The sequence below is a fragment of the Atractosteus spatula genome, chromosome 11 (genome assembly GCF_055471065.1).
Source record: "Atractosteus spatula isolate fAtrSpa1 chromosome 11, fAtrSpa1.hap1, whole genome shotgun sequence".
Classification (NCBI taxonomy): Eukaryota; Metazoa; Chordata; class Actinopteri; order Semionotiformes; family Lepisosteidae; genus Atractosteus; species Atractosteus spatula.
The window spans coordinates 15431575-15451898 of NC_142716.1; the positions used below are offsets into that span (position 1 = coordinate 15431575).

At 41.7% G+C, this 20324-nt stretch overlaps 2 protein-coding genes across 7 annotated transcripts; both read right to left on the reverse strand.

Moving 5' to 3' along the window:
* Positions 1 to 38: 38 nt before the first annotated feature.
* Positions 39 to 12183, reverse strand: ipp (intracisternal A particle-promoted polypeptide). Of its 5 annotated transcripts, none has more exons than XM_088927511.1 (11): positions 11008 to 12183; positions 9706 to 10084; positions 9064 to 9275; positions 8286 to 8505; positions 6978 to 7133; positions 6393 to 6470; positions 5341 to 5508; positions 4064 to 4201; positions 3290 to 3412; positions 2796 to 3016; positions 39 to 1981 (listed from the first exon to the last, which is right to left on the reverse strand). In XM_088927511.1, exons 2-11 carry the CDS (start codon positions 10004 to 10006, stop codon positions 1757 to 1759), a joined length of 1842 nt encoding a protein of 613 aa, XP_088783637.1. In that variant the 5' UTR covers positions 10007 to 10084; positions 11008 to 12183; the 3' UTR covers positions 39 to 1756. The 5 variants fall into 5 exon arrangements, with proteins under 5 accessions (XP_088783637.1, XP_088783635.1, XP_088783639.1 ...); XM_088927509.1 differs by having other exon boundaries at positions 9064 to 9281; XM_088927513.1 differs by lacking the exon at positions 6393 to 6470.
* Positions 12184 to 12278: 95 nt separating this feature from the next.
* LOC148823620 (riboflavin-binding protein-like) lies at positions 12279 to 19861 on the reverse strand. Of its 2 annotated transcripts, none has more exons than XM_088927516.1 (7): positions 19759 to 19861; positions 18750 to 18924; positions 18080 to 18176; positions 17209 to 17337; positions 15917 to 16028; positions 14228 to 14483; positions 12279 to 12477 (listed from the first exon to the last, which is right to left on the reverse strand). In XM_088927516.1, the coding sequence occupies exons 2-7, from the start codon at positions 18892 to 18894 to the stop codon at positions 12470 to 12472; spliced, it is 747 nt and encodes a 248-aa protein (XP_088783642.1). In that variant the 5' UTR covers positions 18895 to 18924; positions 19759 to 19861; the 3' UTR covers positions 12279 to 12469. The 2 variants fall into 2 exon arrangements, with proteins under 2 accessions (XP_088783642.1, XP_088783641.1); XM_088927515.1 differs by having other exon boundaries at positions 14221 to 14483.
* Between the last annotated feature and the right edge of the window lie 463 nt (positions 19862 to 20324).

The window sequence follows — 20324 nt, forward strand, 5'->3', positions numbered from 1 at the left end:
TATTGCACCACAAGCACAGAATTCCTTATACAAGATAATACTTTAAAGCAGTCCAGCATTACTTTAATTTGACAGTTTTCGATTACAGGCGTTTTGTAGCCTACACAAAACTTAAAAGGAGTATCTGAAGATGTTATCTTGCACAGGGTGAATAATGACAATATTATTATGTGTACAACACTTTAGCTTCCTTATTAAAAATCTATCAGTGACTCTGGAGCCTTTAAATAATTTAGCCAATGACAATGACTAATAAAAGTGCCGTCACAGACTTTTGGAAGGACACCAGAATTGAAAACCCTAGTGTTCACAGTAACAGCTGCAGACACTGAACTAGATATTGATCTTTCACATACTGTCATGGAGAATTTAACAGCATGCAGCTCCTGGTCAAAATTTACTCACTGCAAAAAATTGAAGTGCACATCTAGTAAGAGCAAACAGTTTTACAAAAGATAAATTACACTTTTTCCCACTTACTTTTTATAAAGCAGAGTCAATCTTGAGTCAGCAAAGGTTGTACATAAGAATGCTTCTACATTTAGAAACAGTGACCATTCAGAAGTCCTGAAGGGCAATTTTTCTCTATGCCAGTTACAGTACATCTCTTCTATATCCTGGTATCATTCTTTCTGTATTGAAGTTACTGAATTTTAAAGTTGAAAAAAATAATTCTAAGCAAATTAATTATTGAAAATGGGTTGTGAAAACTATCAAAGCATTTTGTTTCAAATATAGTCCATTCAAAATCTGAGAAATATGCTGAAATGAAAAAGTTATTTTTTCTTATACAGTATATCAATATTGTTTATAGCATGATTGGCTTCTTTATATTCATATAATTACTTTCAGGAAATTAGGTGTACATTCTTCTTTGGAGTAAAAAGCTTTCACAGTTGCCCAACTATGTACGTAATGGAAAAAAAGCTGAAATATGTCATTTCCATGTCCTTGGCACTAGGATGTGAAAAATGTGTTGATGGAGGGGTTTTTTTCCAGGAAACAAGCAGCGACTCCACAGTTAAAGTGCCTTCTCCTCTAGACCTCGAGTTATTCTTCTTTGTTAATTTTCCTAAAGTGCTGGCATGTGGGGTACAAGCAAATAAAATCCCCACTGCGTAGTGCTTAGCTTGTTCATTTACAGAGAATAACCTGTAACAGCACCTCCAGCTCACCTTCTAAACACTTTTTGTAGGAAATGGAAGGTTACTTCCAGACCCTGAATGTTGTATCTCAGGTTCCATGAGAAAATAATGTTTTTTTTTTCCTCCCCGATGACTTTAAACTTTTAAATTCAGAAACTTGAGGGACCCTTTAAAGTAGAAGTTTGTTAACACTTATTTGCTATTGAATGAAAAATAACCAACAGCTGTGCGCTGGAGAAAAGACTTCATCAGAGGGTCTTTCACCTCATAATAAAAGCACTTTGAAGGCTTTAGCAATGTTGGTGCTGGAGAAAGACCCAGACTGCTTTTTCTCTCTGCGTGACTTTTAGAATCTCTGTATTTTTACCTAATACAGGGTCAGATCTGTTAAAAAGATAAAAAATGATACAAACTAAATAACTCTCATCCAAAAACAGTGAAGGCCAGTTCCAAGCCAGTCCCGATGATCAAGATGTTGTGCACAGTGCTTGTGTGATATAAAACCACTATGATCCACTCCAGAGGTGGCATCTGAAGAGCTTCAGTGTGCTGTTGCTGGTTTGGCCCCGTGAGGAGTGGGAGGCACAGCACAGATGCAGGTGTCGGTGTGCTCAGAGCACAGCCACTCCTCCATCGCAGCGGCTGGTGATCATGTTGCCGATCTCGGTCCAGGTATCCAGGTGGGGGTCGTAGATCTCAACGGAGTCCACCGTCACGGGTGCGGAGAAGTCGCGGCTGGACGCCCGTCCCCCTACAGCATAGAGAAGCCCATTGACCGCCGCCACCGAAACTCCTGCCCGCGCCATGGCCATGGGGGCAACTTCCACCCACTTCTCCTGGACAAGAGAGAGGCAGAGGGAGTGAAGGAGTAAAAACACGAGGGAGGCAGAGAGATGGGCAGTGAGACACAGGGCTGGTACTTAATTAATGTAATGTAATGGCCCAATGACTTAATTTTCAGAAGGTCCACCTGCAGGATCACTTCCATGCAACATCTAACGCTGCAATCAAAACTAAGCATCACGTGAGACACATAAGCACAATTAAAGTCACGGTTTCTATCTACAGTGGTTACTCTTCACCACTTAGCTGCATGACTGGAATGTGCACACCAACGTGGATCATATTCCCCTGCACGATGTCAAATAAAGGCCCTTTCTCATCGCAGTTCCCATCAACAGACTCCCAGTTCTGTCTCTCATTTGGCGATAGTGAAGTATATTACCCAAAAACCCCTGTGACCACGACTTTCAAACATAATTAGTATAAACACGTTCTCAAATAATGCCACAGCCAAAACTCTTGAAACCAAACTTTTTCCTCTTTATCCCATACAATATTTATCTGGACTGGAGTTACTAGTGTTGTGAAATGTATGTACACCGTATATAAGTAACAGAATCGATTGCTGTAGAAAGAGACTGAAGAGAGGAAGAGAGCTTGTGTGTTTCTCTGTATGTTGCAAGGTTCATCAAGTCCAGATCTGTGAATGTGAATGCAATCAAAGTAAGATAACCATAAAATGGCCAGCAGTTTTGGCTCTTGCACAAAACAAGCATCTCTTCAAAGAAAATGAGAATAATTAAGGTGTTTTGCACCTGGTTATGGGACTCTAAATAGTAGTGATCCAATTATTCCACCGTAACCCACCTCCTCAGGGCAGTATTTCTCCACTGTCTCCAGCGAACCCAAGGCCTCATTCCACCCCCCGACTGCGTAGATACAGTTGTTGAGGCAGGCTACACCCACATATGCCCGGCGCATGACCATGACGGGCAGAGCACTCCAGCGCTTGGCAATGGGATCGTACATCTCCGCCGAGCGTAGCTCTATCCCCTCATCACTGATACCTCCAATCACATAGATGAACCCTGCAACACACAGAAACACACAAGCTCAGACAGTCTCTTCCTACAGCAATCGATTCTGTTACAACCCATAAAATCTGAAACAAAACACTTCTGCTATATTGACATGCTACAGAATTATATACAGTAGTTTGAGTGTAGTTCCATACTGAAGACAGCTTTATATATCAGGTGTTGTTTTGTCATGTATTTATTCCTCAAAATTTGTCATTTATTATTCTTCATACTTAATCAAAGCACATTGTAATATATCCCCTGTGAAACTCAGCTCCTTACCTTGCATCTCACAACAACCAAAGTAATATCGAGGAACTGGCATGCTGCCTACAATTTCCCATTTGTTTTCCGCTGGGTCATACCGCTCCATGGTTTTCCCAATCTCTGACCCGATCCATCCCCCTGTGAAGATGCACTCAAATCAGAAGAACGTGTGCTAAAATCGACAGCCCGAATTCAACTGTGCACAGTTTAGCCCAGCCTTTCCCCAAAGTTGCCTGTTTAGTTAATGCCATTTTTTTTCCTGTTTCAAAATGTCAACTTATATAAATGTTAAATCCATAATGAAGATCTACGTAATGCCGGTTTGGAAGTCCTGACTAAGCTCTACTCACCATTAACCCAATGTAGTTTTTAATAGTAAAGTGGCTTGAATAAGCCTACTAAAACTGTAAGAACCCTGCATCGATACTGAAGAAAAAAAGAGCAAGGGGACCAGCAGGTGTTGGTTGTGGGAGAGTCTTCTGTTAAGAGACCACCCATCTAGGGGGAGTCATGAAGTCACCCCTGGAGCAGCGCTGTATCTTCCCACAAAACCAAGGTATGAACAAATCAGTTTATAAAAGAGAATGCTTCTTTTAACAGTGGGAATGTTTATCGGCGCTTCTTCAATCACCCCTCAATTCAAGCCCTGGACTAAACATCTAATACCTTAACTCCTATGGGACTGTGGCCCTCAAGGACCGCAGCACTGAGAAACTGTAAAGAAAATGAGGATCTGTAGCTACACACATACTCAGTGCTTGCTCATGAGATACACATTCACCGCATTACCTAATGCATAAAGAGCTCCATGGCAGGGACAAACACCCACTCCACAGCGTGGGAAGTTCAGAGAAGCCACAGCAGCCCACTGCTTCGTCACTGGGTCATATCTCTCAGCACAGTCAAATATCATAGAGTCCTTTTCCCCTGTAAAATCCAATTCACACACCACGTCACAAACGACACGTCACAAACTGGATGAACCTGAAAATATTAATAATAATTCCTTACACTTATATAGTGCTTTTCTGGACACTCCACTCAAAGCACTTTACAGGTAATGGGGACTCCCCTCCACCACCACTAGTGTAAAGACCCAGCCTGGATGATGTGACGGCAGCCATAGTGCACCAGTACACTCTCTATACATCAGCTGTCAGTGGGGAGGAGAACAGAGTGATGAAGCCAGTTTGTAGATGGGGACTATTAGGAGGCCATGATTGGTAAAAACCAGGGGTAAATTGGCCAGGACGCCGGGGTTATACCCCTACTCTTTTCGAGAAGCGCCCTGGAATTTTTAATGACCACAGAGAGTCAGGACCTCGGTTTTACATCTCATCCAAAGGACGGCGCCTTTTTATAATATAGTGTCCCCATCACTGCGCTGAGGCATTACAACCCACGCAGTCCGCAGGGTGAGCGCCACTAACACCTCTTCTATCAGCAAACTTAGCTTTCCCAGGAGGTTTCACATCCAGGTACTGGCTGGGCTCAGTCCTGCTTAACTACAGAGGGTTGCCAGAAAGGAACTATTAAGGTTTACAGGTGGAAATATAGCACTGTAGCCTTGGAACTCTTGATTTAAAAGGCAGAATCTCTGGAGTTTGACGCATCTGTGATAGCCGTCCTGAAACGTGCTTCCTCACTCTGAACTGCATGAGTTTGATTTTGCCATGTCAGTCATCTGCTTTTTCCATTTTCAGAAAAAAAAGATGTTAATATAATGTGGTGTAAAAACCCATGAGAAAAACTACCAAGGTAATTTTTTTTACTTACGTTGCATGCGTACCGTAGCTTTAAAATGACTTTAAATTCCTCTCACTTCACTCCACTGACCTGTTACACTGTAATTTACCACAATCAAAGGAAGTACCACACCACTGTTATGAACACTTAATGTTAAAGCTCGGCAGAACCAGTGAAATCTTTCTTATATCATGGTATATTAGACTTAAATTGTCAAGGAAGCCAATAATAATTGCCAAAGTAACTTTATACTTTCCCCACTTTCATACGTGAGGCTGTATGAATAAGGTCCACTAGTCTGCTGGCTCCAGGACACCCACCTCCAACCACATAGATCATGCCCTCCAGCACCGCAACGCCCAGCCCGCTGCGCGCCTGGTGCAGGGAGGACACCGTGGTCCAGTACTGGCTGAAGGAGTCGAAGCGCTCCACGCAGCTCAGTGCCCGGCTGTCACTCCACCGGCCACCCTGCAGGCGCGTGTATCCCCCTGAGGTGCAACAACACTGGGGTTAGACAGACTCCTTCACCCGGGGGCCCGATCTCATCCCACCTCTGCTCATGTACCTCTCCAGGCTGAGGGAGGCTAGAAGAGTAGAGTAGAGTTTATTGTCCTATGCACAAGTGCAATGAAATGCTTATTAGCACAAATGCTCCTAAACAAAGACATCAAGGAAACACGAAAAACACAGAACAGCGGCAGCAACAACTACGAGTTAAATAACATACATCTTAGAGAAAAAAAAACATCAGTGTGAGCCAGTGGTAGGGGTTGAGTTCGGTAATCTGAGGGAAGAAGCTGTCTCTGAGTGTAGACGTTCATGCCTTTATGCTCCTGTAACGCTTAAAAGTGGGAAGAGGGGAGAAAAGTGAGGAACCAGGATGACTGGTGTCCTTAACGATACTTCCAGCCTTCCTGAGGCAGCGAGTAGTAAAAATGTCTGAAATAGAGGGGAGCTGTACTCCAATGATGGACTGGGCTGACCTGACCCCTCCCCCATAACGCCTTCCCGTGTAACTCCTTCTGGTCAGACAATGAGCTGCTGCCAGACTACACTGCAATACCACATGTTAGCACACTCTCAATAGCACACCTGTAAAATGTGGTATGGACAGTTGAAGGCAGTCCAAATGTTTTTAATTGACTGAGGAATTAAAGGTGTTGTTGTGCCTTCTTTGTAGTTAGCGTCATTAGCGATGAAGGTAACCAGGAACTTGGAGCTGCTAAAAATCTCAACAGCCACCCCATTGATGTGAATAGGGGTGTGGTCCCCACCCTGCTTTCTAAAATCAATGACCAGCTCTTTGGTTTTACTGACACTGAGGGAGAAGTTATTGTCAAGGCACCATTCCACCAGGTTCCCGACCTCATACCTATAGGCTGTCTCATCAATACTGGTGATTCGGCCAATGATGGTAGTGTCATCAGCATATTTGAAGATGGAATCGGAGCTGGAGAAGTTGGAGAATTCAAAGAAAATAATGTCACTGCAGTATAAGAAGAGGTCATGAAGGATCAGCAGGTGGCACTCCTTTCCTCTCAGCCAAACTCACTGCCTGATTTTAACAGTGAGTACTGTTAAAAGGTGCTGTCCTTTGGGTGAAACCCTACACACACAGCTATATACCCCAGTGATACATATCACAGTCATTGTTTTGGGAATCAAAGATATGAAGTTGTTAAATGCCCCCAATGCCAGAAACAGGCCCGTGCCTATTGCACTTCACTAAATGGCTACTGTTCCAGGTAAAACTATATGTGCCTTTCTGAAAGAAAAAACAAGACTTTTCATAATTCAATTCAATGATTACCTTTTAAAACATAATTACATAAACATGCGCTTGAGGCCCTCATCAAAGGATCAAAATAACAGTCACATTTCCTTTATACCCCCTTTAACATGAGGTAGACAATCAGGGTGTGCTCTATATGGTGAAAGTGAAATCAGTGTTATTTACCTATAGCATAAAGATACTTCCTTGCCTTTCTTCGTGGACGCGTCTTTGCTGGCTGCAGTAAACTGAACATCTTGTTCTCCTTGGGAGACTTGCTCACTTCAGTGTATTCTCTCAGCAAGGTCTGCAGTGCCACCCGCAGGCTAAAGTCAGAAATGCCTTTTGGAAAAAAATACATGAAGAAACAGACAAAACGAGAGTATTATGTTGTGTCTAAGGAAAACACATGTATTCAAACTCATATTGTTCATTAATAATCTATACTATAAAACAATAAGTGATGGCTGGATGTGATCTTCAGATCAAATAGCAAATGTGCTGGATAAGCAGACCTTGTTTGTAGCTTTCTTAACTTACAATAATAATAATAATAATAATTGCTTACACTTATATAGCGCTTTTCTGGACACTCCACTCAAAGCGCTTTACAGGTAATGGGGACTCTCCTCCACCACCAATGTGCAGCCCCACCTGGATGATGCGACGGCAGCCGTAGTGCACCAGAACGCTCACACACATCAGCTATCAGTGGGGAGGATAGCAGAGTAATGAAGCCACTTCAAAGATGGGGATTATTAGGAGGCTATGATTTGTAAGAGCCAATGGGAAATTTGGCCAGGACACCGGGGTTACACCTCTACTCTTTTCGAGAAACGCCCTGGGATTTTTAATGACCACAGAGAGTCAGGACCTCGCTTTTACATCTCATCCGAAGGACGGCACCTGTTTACAGTATAGGGTCCCCGTCGCTATACTGGGGCATTAGGACCCACATAGACCGCAGGGTGAGCACCCCCTGCTGGCCCCACTAACACCTCTTCCAGCAGCAACCTTAGTTTTTCCCAGGAGGTCTCCCATCCAGGTACTGACCAGGTTCACACCTGCTGAGCTTCAGTGGGTTGCCAGTTGTGAGTTGCAGGGTGATACGGCTGCTGGCCATATCAAGGAAAACACATGTATTCAAACTCATATTGTTCATTTATAATCTATACTATAAAACATTAAGTGATGCCTGGATGTGATCTTCCGATCAAATAGCAAATGTGCTGGATAGGCAGAATGGCTTCCTCTTGTTTGTAGCTTTCTTAACTTCCTCAAGAATTATGACTCTTACTTCACTGGTACGACATGAATCCATTTTCTTCTTTCTATTGTAGCCTGAATACGTATAGGCTAGGGTAAGTTGAAGGCTCAGTGTGCTGTGGTTTCTTTCTGGTTGCACATCCTGCACAAATAGGATGAGTGACAGAAAATACCGGCTCCGAGCTCCTGGAGAGTGGGGACCTACAGCTGTCGTTCCAGATGCCCTACCCTCGATGTACTTGAAGAGCCGCTGCGGAGAGAGAAGGGGGAAGCGCACGGGGTCTAGGACCTCCACCACGTGTTTCTTCCTCTTGGGCACGTCCTTCAGCACCCAGCCCATGGCGGCGGTGAACACCTGGTACTCGTCTTCGATCCGCAGCTCCTCGCTGCGCAGCAGCTTCACCAGCTGGTCCTTCGAGAGGCCGGCGAACTCGTCCGCCACGCACACCTGACACAGGGCACACATGGGCACACAGAGCCATGGAGGGTAAATACTGCGTACAGTTGCGCTGCTCGCAGTAATGTGCTTCAGGAAACATCACAGATACCATTTACAGGTAGTGATCCTTCATGTCAAGAATAAATCAACATTCACATTTTATACATTCAACTGTTTTGATTGTAACATATTTACACAGTATCAAAAGATACGTTATCCTTTCAGCTGAATTGTAATGCCCAGTTACACCCTTAACTACAGTAAAACCTATCTTAATCAGATCATTTCCTTCAGCTCTTACAATTTCATTTTTGTTCCTACAAAACTTATAAATGTAAAATACCAGGCAAAAAAAATCAAGGATGTTTGATCAGTTAAATATTAATAAGCTCTAGTTCTCCACATCTGGACTTTGTTATTCCTGCTATAATGGAAGCTGAAACAAGGAATTAGATCACAGCACTGGCAGCAAATGTCTGATGCTAAACATTTCAACATATTTCCTTTCAACATCCGTTCACATATTGCCTTCTGTGCAGCGCTCTCTAGGTAGTAATGTGCCCTCACCTCCAGGAAGTGAACGTAAATGTAGTTCTCCGTGAACTCCAGCATCTCAAGACAGGCTATCTGCTCCAGGAACTGGTAAATTCCCACGCAGTTGGACGGATCCATCTGCGCCTTGAGAAACTCACAGCAAATACTGACCACCTCACTGAGCTGGAGCATATCTGCGGCAACGATTAACTCCTGGACATTGTCCACATTGACGTTGATCATACCTGCACCTCGGACACACAGAGTGAGACACATCAGAGCTGAGGTCGACACCTGCCTTGAATCAATCGTCAAAATCAGCAGTAGAGAATGTATTAACTAATGTTTAGCCAATTCATTGACTATAACATTGTGTGCAGATTAATGTGTACAAACATAGCTGTGTACATTGACTAGATAGTCGATCAATGATCAAAATGCTTACACATTCATCTTCTAATTTCTCAGTGTGGAACATTTAGCAACATTTTTGAACCAAAGATCTGAAAGAATTTCTGAAGCCTGTCATTTCCAGTTAAACACCAATCGCTTGAGTTAATTCCTTACCTAGTTACATTTCTTCTCAAATGAACACAGAGCACCTATTTAAAGCAGAGACGGAACAAGCAGTTGAAACAAATTCACATACAGTACATCTCAGTGCTGGCAGCCTACCTGTATATATGAACTCCAGCAGTATTTCAAACGCGTCAGCCTCCACGCCGAGAATCTGCACGAAGTCTCGGTTGGCCTCCCGCATGCCCCCCGCGAACAGTGCAGAGAAGTAGGGGCTGCTGGCTGCCAGGACGAGCCTGTGCACGCTAAAGCCTCGGCCCCCCACCTGCAGCTGCACGTCACAGAAATCCTTCCTCAGCCGCATCTTGTTCATCTGGGCCAGGAGGAGCCGTGCGTACCTGTCCGAGGAGTACTGGCCCTGCTCGGGGGACGTACTCTTCGGCTGGGCCACAGAGGCCATGGCTGCTTTTCCGAGAGTCCCGACGCCGTGGCAACGGAGAAATCACTGCCTCCGCACCCCACACATCTCCCTTCCAGACTGGAACACAAATGAGAAGAAGAGAGGATACGCAGAACATTAAGTTATATTTTCTTCATTTCAGTTTTTGCTCACATTCCAATAAGGAGGCTATATATTATGAGCTTATAATAATTTTGGCTTTCAAATTTACACTTGCAGTATTTGTGTGAGTCAGCAAGAGCACAAGGGACAACGCTCAAGAATGGAAATGAAGAAAAACTGCAATTATTTTATATATGTAATAAAATGGTATATTCATTCTTATATATAATTAAAGAGTGAAAATAGCAAACTCATCCATGACCTACTATAACATATACGCTCTTGAATTTATACAGGGTTGTGCTGTGTCCTACTGAAGACACATAAATCAACATATTGCTTAATTTAAACAGTTAAGCTGCTGCAACAGCAAAGACCAAGAGACCTCCTGTATTTACTCTGAGAGGATGCTACGTAAATACACTCGAGCGGTGTTTTGAGAACAGCGGAACAAATAAAAATCCAACAACAGCAATGACTAATAATAATGTAACTCTTGTACAAACGATTGGAAATCTGCAAAAGGTCTCGTTAATCTAGCACAAAACTTGTCTAATGTCCGAAGACGGCAAATTTGTCAAAAAATGAATGGTTTGTTCTTATTTTCAGAATTATTCAAGTCTAAACAAAATACTTATTTTTGGAAACATTAAAAGCTATAATGTAGTCACTTTTATATATTTGTGAGTCGTTCTGCGCCTCTTAAAAGGCTTATTCCATCAAGGACAGCATTTGTTATTCTTCCTAATCTAGCAGTGAAGGTGCGTATACTTATCATCTCAGTATCGCCATCACATAAGCAAAAATAAATATTCCAACGACCACTACGTAGACGCATGTTGAAATTTAGAGTGGCAAAACAGTAACTGCCGATTGCACAATCAGCTGAGTATACTCACCTGCATCAACAGCTCGGCAAATATCACATAGTCAGTCAAAATGTGTACACACATCAACTTCCGCCTGTCAATCCGTTCACTCGTCCAGCAACTAGTCTTGACTATCTAACCTTGAGCAGGAATAGACCAGAGTAAACGTCCTCCGTCCATGTCTAACATCCACCTTTCCGTCCATTTTCAATTATCGTTTAGCCTAAGTCCATTATACCGCCGCTACTCGCTGGGCCTTAACCTAATTTAGAAAAGCCAATTAATTACCCTACACAGCATTCTTTGTACTGCGAGGGAATCCTAAAAAAAACCAGATTCGCCCATTAGGTTAGGTTTTTCATAAACTCCCAAGACGGCCATATTAACTACTGACTTTGATGAAGCCCGTTGCATTAACTTTGTCAAGACCTTTCAAGACTTCATAATGCCTGGGTTTAGACACTAAAGAGGTTAAGTAGTTCTTTAAATTAGTGCGAAATACAATACAAACTATTTACAATGTTTTTTTTATAAACTGTACCACAATATAGAACTTGTATTTTTCTGTAGACCATCACTGCTTGATACATTTGCACTGATAAACAAATTTGACCAGTTATCTTTTACCATTGTACCATTGCCTGTCTACTTTGTAATAACATTACAAAATGAATCTCCAAGAAACAAGGTCTATGAAATACAATTCATTGACTGGTATCAGATAACCAATTACATAGCTATTCAGTTTTTTTATGCAAACACTACTATGAAACAACAAAGGGAGATTTTTGTGGGAAGTGATCTTAATGCTGATAGATTTACAAGAACATTTGTTCTGAAGCATCATTCAGGGTTTATTTCTATATTTGTAGATAATACATTACCTGTTTTATTCATTTTTTATTTTTCTATTTTACCATAGCCTAGTTCTGGATATCGGTGAGCCTTAAAGAGGGGTGACATTCCCAGTGATCCCTTCCTGACAGGATCCCTAGATTGTTCCACCCAGAAAGTAACCTGGCATGTCAGCTCCCACTCACACTGTCTTTAACTGTCACCTCTTGTTTTCTTGCTTTGGAAGAATAAAGTTTCACCCGTGGTTATTCTAACAGTGGGTTTGTAGTTGTTTGCCCTTTAGAACATAACAGAACAGTATTTAATCATTAATTTCAGTGTTATGTATTGTTTGTGAAAGAGATCAAGAGGATTACAATTGTTCACAATGATAAGGCAGGGAAAGATAGGGAAGGCAAAAGAACAAGGTAAAGCTCAAAACAGTGAATGTATCAAATGACAAGGACTGGATTTCAATACACCGATTTTACTTTTATTAAGCTGTACATATATGCTTTGTTTGGTATATTGTGCACTTGAACACTCTGTAAATATCTGCTGCAATGTGGCTTTGTTCTCTTTTGCAGAAGGCTTGATGTGAGAAGTGCAAGTCCATCCCATGATGCAAAAGTAGGATCTCTTCATTCCTTTTTAAGGACTACTGACCTACAAAATAAAATAGGACATGTGAATTAAATGGTCCAGTAAGAGAGGAACCCTCAGCTTGGTTTTGGGTTTGGGTTTCTCTTTCAGTCTCAGTTCCACTGAGATATTGGTAGACAGTCTGTATTTCATCTAGGACCTTTCAGTGCAAAAAAAGGATGTCAACACGGGAAATTCTGAACCTAAAATTAAAAGAGGTTGTATAAACAGCATTACTAGAAATCTTTGTAACTTGTTTTTGTTGGTGGGCTTGCGAATGGGAAAAAAATAATTTAAAAATTAAGTTGCCAAAAAAGCATTACATCTAAGACCTTTTGATTCCTTCGCGTTTTTACTTTTCCACTTAATATTTTTCTTTTCCTGAAAAGTTTCAGAAAAGACAGAGGATAGTGGGAACTCGATTTTAAGGCCATTCTGAAAGCACAGTATTAAGGTATAACGAAGAAAAACAAATTCCATTTAGGGGAAATAAATAACTGAAATAGCTTTGAAATAAATAGCTGAAATAGCTTGGCTATATAGTGTGGATTGTCCAGCCCTCCTTGTAATACCAATATTAAAATTAACTCATATGTAACCAGTCATCTTCAATATCACACTCCAAGTTAACTGGCTTCCATGTGTGTTTAATTGTATTCCTGTGTTAAATCATTAAATCCTAAATTCAGTAGTTCCTGTAGGTTCCCTCTGCTGTGCAATGCATTGCAAAGCAAAGGCTCAACCATGAGCATCAAGGATCTTTTAGAAGAACTCCGGAAGAAAACTGTGAAAAGGTACAGGTCAGGGGGTTGAGTATAAAAAAAAATTAAAGGTCTGGAATAACCCCTGGAGCACAGTCAAGATGATTATTAAGAAATGAAATGTTTATGGCACCACCAAGACTCTGGCTATATCAGGCCAACACTTAAAACTGGATTACCAAGCAAAAGAGAGACTGATCAGAGAGGCCACCAAGAGACCGATGGCAACTTTGAAAGAGCTATGGGCTTTTATGACAATTGCTGGTCAAAGTGTGCAAATGACAACAATATCTCAGTCATTCCACAGATCCGGACTCTATGGCTGGGTGGCAGTAACACTGGGAGTAAGTCTTACACAAGAAAGCCCAGCTTGAATCATGTTTGAAGTAAGCAGCAGATTTTGTGGGCACATGGCAAAAAGTTGGCTCTAACAAAATGTGAAAATCTTAAAATTTGAAGATGACTGTTTTTCAATGTTCTCCAAGGAACCTGACAGAGCATGAACAGTTCTGTAAAGAAGAATGGTCAAGCACCATTCAAATCATGACAAATCTACATGTTTAAGTTGGTACAGACTGATCTCAACAGACCCAAAGCTGTAATTGCTTCTAAAGGTGCTTCCACCAAGTATGAACTCAGGGGCTGGGGGACTTATCCAATTATGATATTTTACTTTTGAGGAGAGAACGTTGTTAAAATACAAAAGTATGGAATATTTTGCGTGGATAAGATGACAAAATCCACATTTAGATGCATGAAACTCTGAGGCACTGACACAACCAGATGTCAAAGAATGAAAGGGGTGTAGACTTTCCACAGGCAGCAGGGTGTACTCGAGAGCTCCAGTGGAATGAAAAGCAGTGATGAAGGCTGGATTACAGCAGCTCATATGTTTTCTTCACATCATTATTTTTCCTTTGGCCAACTGCAAACCAATTTCATTTGAACAGACAGAAGCCCTGGCACTAGCTGAAGACTGGATCCGTGGTTTAAACCCTAAACTCACTCCTTGCCTTCTGGCTCTGCTTCCGGAGCCTCCAGTCTCCTGAGGGCTTGCTGGCAGGACGTCTCCTGGCTGGAGGCTGAGCTGCTGGAGCTGGAGCTGGAGCTGGAGCTGGAGCTGGAGCTGGAGCTGGAGTCCTTGTACAGGATGTACTGCAGCACCATCTCATCTCTGCCATCCATCCTCAGGCAGCGGCAGTCCGAGTCGGAGACCATGAACGTCTGGCCCCACATGCTCTGGCACAGGTCTGTCCCATTGGAGTACATCTGGCCAGAAAGAGATGCACATTGAAAAACCAAACTGGTCAGCCTCTGCTGCCTCTACTAGTACCCTGCAAGCACAGACTCAACTAGTTTAAGCGTATTGAAACTTTGTGCTATATTCTGAAAACTAGTTGTACTGTTTTAAATTTTAAATACTTAATCTATGGCTCATTATCTTGCATGCAAATTTAATTTTATTGGACATCTGGCATTATCTGAAGCTGTTGTTCTCCACTTTTGTATTATATGCATTATGTCCTATATTTGACCACTCTGAGATGGTGCACAAAAGATAATTGAATTAATAAATAAAAATTGAATTAGCAGATTTAACATAAATTGACAGTTGTATTGAACTGTCTAGCAGCTATCTCATTATTCTGTACTGGTGCCCTGTCCAAGCTGTATTTTTCCTTGTGCTTGCCATTGTCATCCTTATGACTTGCAGAACAAAATGCAAAACAGTTGAAAGCACGAGAAAAGAAAGGTACAATGTAAAAGGCCGTATTTACAGAGTGGAGTCCAGTGGCATAAGCTGATCCAAAAACAGAGAAATCAGGAGATACTCATGTGTCACGTTGACTGTTGAATTAGTAAACAGAAGTCTGGCTGTTTCTACAGATGGATGCTCACAACTGAGTCCAAAAGGGCAATGTGTCTGCCAATAACTCCTTTTTCTATGCCAATGAATGGTGGACATTTTAGTGCAGTGTTAATTTAGCTACAGCACCATGGGGAAAATGATTTGATTTTTATGGGTGTTTAAAGAGATTTAAAAATAAACCTGCTCCAATCATCTTCTTTTTCAGCACAGATGAGCATATCACTGCCAGCTGTACAATTCCTATATTCTATGAGATTCATGCCGGAATACATGCCAGTACTATCAAAAACTCCAGTAACTTCGAGTCATTAAATATGTTCCAGCCTCTTTTATTATCCTAATTCTTAGCTAATCCTATATATATGTCCTTTGAACTTTGCAAGAAGCTCCCCTTTCCACATTCTTAGTCACACATGTCAAGGGCAGCATACATTTTTAATCCATTTAGCCTTTTTATCTGTCTATTACCAAAAAGCTGCTTTTCCAGGTGAGCATCACAGAAAGCTGGAGCCTATCCCAGACATACAGGACAGAGGTGGGATTGAGACCATAAAACTACTCTCCCCCACAGGTTCATTGCAGGATCACAGAGGAAGTGACAATTGAGACTAGCCAGTGAAGTCGTGTAGGAGCTACGTGGAAACATGAATACCAGGAAAAAACCCATGCAAACAGAGAGAGAACATGCAAATTCCACACAAACAGTTGTCTGAAATTAAACTTATGACCCCGGAGCAGTATGGTAGCAGTGATAGAATCAAACTCTGTCCTGCATCTCTATATCATAATGCGGAACATTATGACTGGTGAAGTGGGAAAGACAAATGCATACTTTGTTGAATGGCACACAGTCTCCACCGCAGTGGTTGTTGCCATTATCGTCCCATTTGAAGTCAGTGATCCAGTTCTTTGCACACGTCAGGTCATTTTTGCATGCATCAAACCTAGATGTCACAGGAGAAACAAAATATCTGGCTGCATAAAGTAGTGTTATGACTCTACATAATTAAAGGATGTTTTTTAATCACCATTTTAAATTAAAATCTCATTTTATGTTGATGTTATGTTGATCTTCCTTCTGTTTCCTCCAATGGTTAACAAGTGGAGAGATGAGTAGTAGAAGTATTAGTATTAGTCATACTTATAATAATAATAATAATAATAATAATAATAATAATAATAATAATACTTCCTAACACTTATATAGCACTTTCTCTACACTCCACTATAAGCTCTTTACTGGAAATGGAGACCCCCTTCCACCACCACCAATGTTAAAATAAGGACACGTACAGTATAGGATGGACTGCAAGACAACAAAAGCCCAGTTCTTCACCTTAAATACAACAAAACTGAGTGAGGTTATTACTGAAGTGAAAGGAGTGTGGTTTGTTTTTTTTCTTTGAGGGGGTTCTGATTAAAAGTGGCCCTAGGGCGGTGAGACAACATTTTAGCTGCAGTGTAATGGAGTAGCAATGCAATGGAACATACCCTCCAGTGACTATAGGTCTGGTGCATATGGTCTATACTGTATATCTATGATCTATGGCGCTGGAGAAGTGTGTGAAAGGATACACAGAGTACAGAAGAGGAGTTTATTGTCACATGTACATGTACTGTACATTGGAATTCTTATTTGCGCTGATCTGTCAGGACATGCACAATACAACGGATAACTCCACACAATGTAGACATAATAAAAATAATAAATAATAATAACAGGAACAATATATATGTTGCGGGACTATGAATATGCAGCAGTGAGAACAAAAATCATGGTAGACTATGCAAAAAGTGCATAGTGCAGATGTGCTGAAGTCTGAAGTATGTTGAGGATGCGTACTGCAGTAGGGTAGAAGCTGTTCTTAAGTCGAGGTAAGTCAGTGCTTTAATACTGTGGTATCGCTTGCCAGAGCGCAGGGGGGAGAACAGTTTGTGGCCGGGATGGTCAGAACCCTGGGAATTATTAGAGACTAAAGACTGAGAATAAAGACTATCCTGTCAACTAAAAATAATTAGGAGCAAAACAGACAGCACTTTTTGGTACAGGTATATGTTCGTTAATAATTTATAAACTAGCAAGTTTAGAAAAAGAAAGAAATGCAAGTCAGGTCTGGTGCTTACCAGTTGTTGCAGAAGCTGACACATAGTGGCACGTGCAGGAGGCCAGCAGTGTAGTTGGGGTTCATCCAGTTAACTGCACTGGGGGAGCATTGGTAGAAACACTCCACCTTCTTCATGAACGCCTCACACCTTAAACGCAACACAAACAGATGGTGCAGTTAAATAGTAGGTCTACTCAGACAAAAATATTATGAAAACTGTGGACTGTGGAGCCAAGAAAATACCATATACAAATGGAGCCATGTGAAACATGTTATTTTGGACTTGGACTCTTAGAGGAAAAAGGATGCTTTTCCATGACGCTATGGGAGAAAAATGAGTTTTCTTTTAATTCAAAAAATGATAACACTTATGGCCCCTGATGTGTGCTTAGATCATCTATAAAAGGCTTTCTTTAGGCATATCGTAAGAACATTTACAAATGAGAGGAGGCCATTCAGCCCAATGAACCCCTTTGGTAGTTAGTAGCTTATTCACCCAAGAGACTTATCCAGCTTTTTTTTTATTGGAAGCTCTTAATGACTTCAATAACACAGCTGGGTAGCTAGTACCAGACTCCTATGACCCTTTGCGTAAAGGCGTGCCCATTGTCAGTTTGAAATGCACTTTACATAGTTTGCAATTGTGTCATGCATCATGCTTTGCAAATGCCCCTTCTAAAAATGTTGCCTGGCTCCTGTGTCTCTGAACAGCTTAATATACTGTTGAAGTACAGGAAATAGAGACAGTGGTTAATGATTCTTTAGCTGGTGAAAAGCACAAAAAATGTTTAAAGTAATCGAAAAGACATTAGAGCTTTGTATACAGGAAGTAGGAATATGGGAGTAGGATAATAGAAGTGATTTCCCTCACATTGGAATTGGACTCTTACCCTGTGCTGAGTTTCTGACACAGGTCCCATTGGGTGTTGTCCACCTTTTTCACAGGGGAGATGAGCTGCTCAGTGAAGTTGCTGTAGCAGCAGGAAGCTGTGGGAGAGAGACAAGGGCAAGAAGAGCCAGCCTTTCAGAATATTTCCAAACTCTCATCCTGGGGACCCACTAATGATCTAGTTATTTATTTACAAAAAAAATCACAGGTTTTAGTTAATCGTGGGAATAATTCATCCTCCTGTGGAATGAAAATTGCAAACGTCTGGGCTGTTTCCACAATCTGCTTGATGGGGCGTAGAGATGTGTGAGACAAAAGCGTGAAGGAGGCACTGCCCTGGTCTGCTTTCTGTTTGAAGTGGTTGGGAAGAGTTCCTCCATGTCTTCTCCACTTTCCAGGGAAGGTCCACCATATCTCATCCTCTCACATCTTTTTTCATTTTCCAAGGGGGCCAAATTGGAGGGGTAGCACAGAGCTTTCCTCCCTTTTGTTTGCTTTAGGATAAAATGGCTGGAATTCTACAATTTAGGCAGCTGAACACACACCGCCGGTGGGTGGACTTTATCAAAGATATACTGTAGTACCATAATAACAAATGAAGCTGTGTTTCCATTTGAAGGGCTATGATACAATCATGGTTTCGAAATAACATTAGGATTTCCCATACTCACAGTTGGAGTACACTGTGCACTCCTTCATGCTGTGCTCTTCACTGGGGGCTTTCTTGTGGTCCCGGCCTTGAAGGCACTTGTGTTCCGTACACAGTACTGTGGCCACCAGGACCAGTATCCCCACTGCTGTCAGATACACTTTCATCCTTGGCACCGTACCTGCAACACTCAAAGTCTGACAGGAACACAGTCAGACAAACAGACCTCAGAAAAGGGGTATGAAGGGATTTGCCCACAAAACACTCTTTTTTAATCTATGTAGTATTTGGTATCAACAGTGCTGTACAATTAATATCAACATATTTAGTATCAAGAGTGCTGTACAATTGTTGAAAGAGCCCTTCTATTCATCCATTTTCTATACAGTGCAGGGTGGCGCGGGGCACAGGAGCATAAGCTGGCAAGCAATGGGCACAAGGTAGGGCACGCTCTGGACAGGATGCCAGTCCATTACATGGCACACACAGATGCAGACACACCAACACTCACACCAGGGCCACTTTTACTGAAGCCAACTAACCAACCAGGATGTCTTTAGACTGTGAAACTAGAACACCCAGGGGAAACTCAAGTAAACATGGAGAGGACGTACAAACTCCACACAGATAGCACCCCAGGAACTGAACCCAGAGCCCCAGCGCTAAGAGACAGCAATGCTAACAACTGCCCTTGTAAGAAACCGTCATTGATAAAGACTTTTATGAGGGTTAAACATCTGTATTGGTTATCTGTATGATTTATCCATCTATTTAAAGATACATTTACTGCACACGTTAGGTTTAACGGAGACAAGATTTCTTCGAAGTCTGTTTCCAATCCATGAGCAACAGGCAAGTAACATTGGAAGAAAAACAAACTTAGAAAGGGCCTTTTAAAAAACTGAAATGATTTAAGATTTGAGATTTGGGATACACGTCTCTCTTTGTCCTTACAAATGAACACAAACTCTTTGATGCTGAGATTATTTTGTATGTAACTACAATACAAATTAAGTTAAAAGTGCGCCTACCTGGGCTCCCCTGGCTTTTCCAAGTGACAAAGTGTATGAACGACACAGCAGTTTGCTGCACAGTTCTTTATACAGCGCAGTTTTGCGTAATGCTGTGCTGGCCAGCATAGGGTTATGGGGTTTGTTTGTTAGTAGACAGATAACCTTCTTGCACTTTTGGCCACTCAGCTGTCCAGGCTTCTTTATCTCACAATGAAATGTTGCTGTGTTTGATTCAGGTAATTGGGTGGTCTCATCGCTGCTTTTCTGTACTGCACTCTGTAGTATAATTTATTGGATTTGTTTAAACATAGAAAATCTGAAGGAGGCCGCTTAACTGGAATGAAATATTGCGAGACCTTGTATAATATTTGAGTGTTCCTTGTTAAACACAAGCACAATTGTGTTTTATGGCATCTGTCATGTATTTTCTATAAAATGTGTCTCCAATATTTATTTGACAATTTAGTTATCAAGAATACAATGTGGGCTAAAGTTGGGGGCATAGACTTCTGATTAGGACTATGGCTGCTCCCTCTCAGTCTTTGTGTTGTTTTTTAGTAAGCTGTGTTCAAGGTCAAGCACTA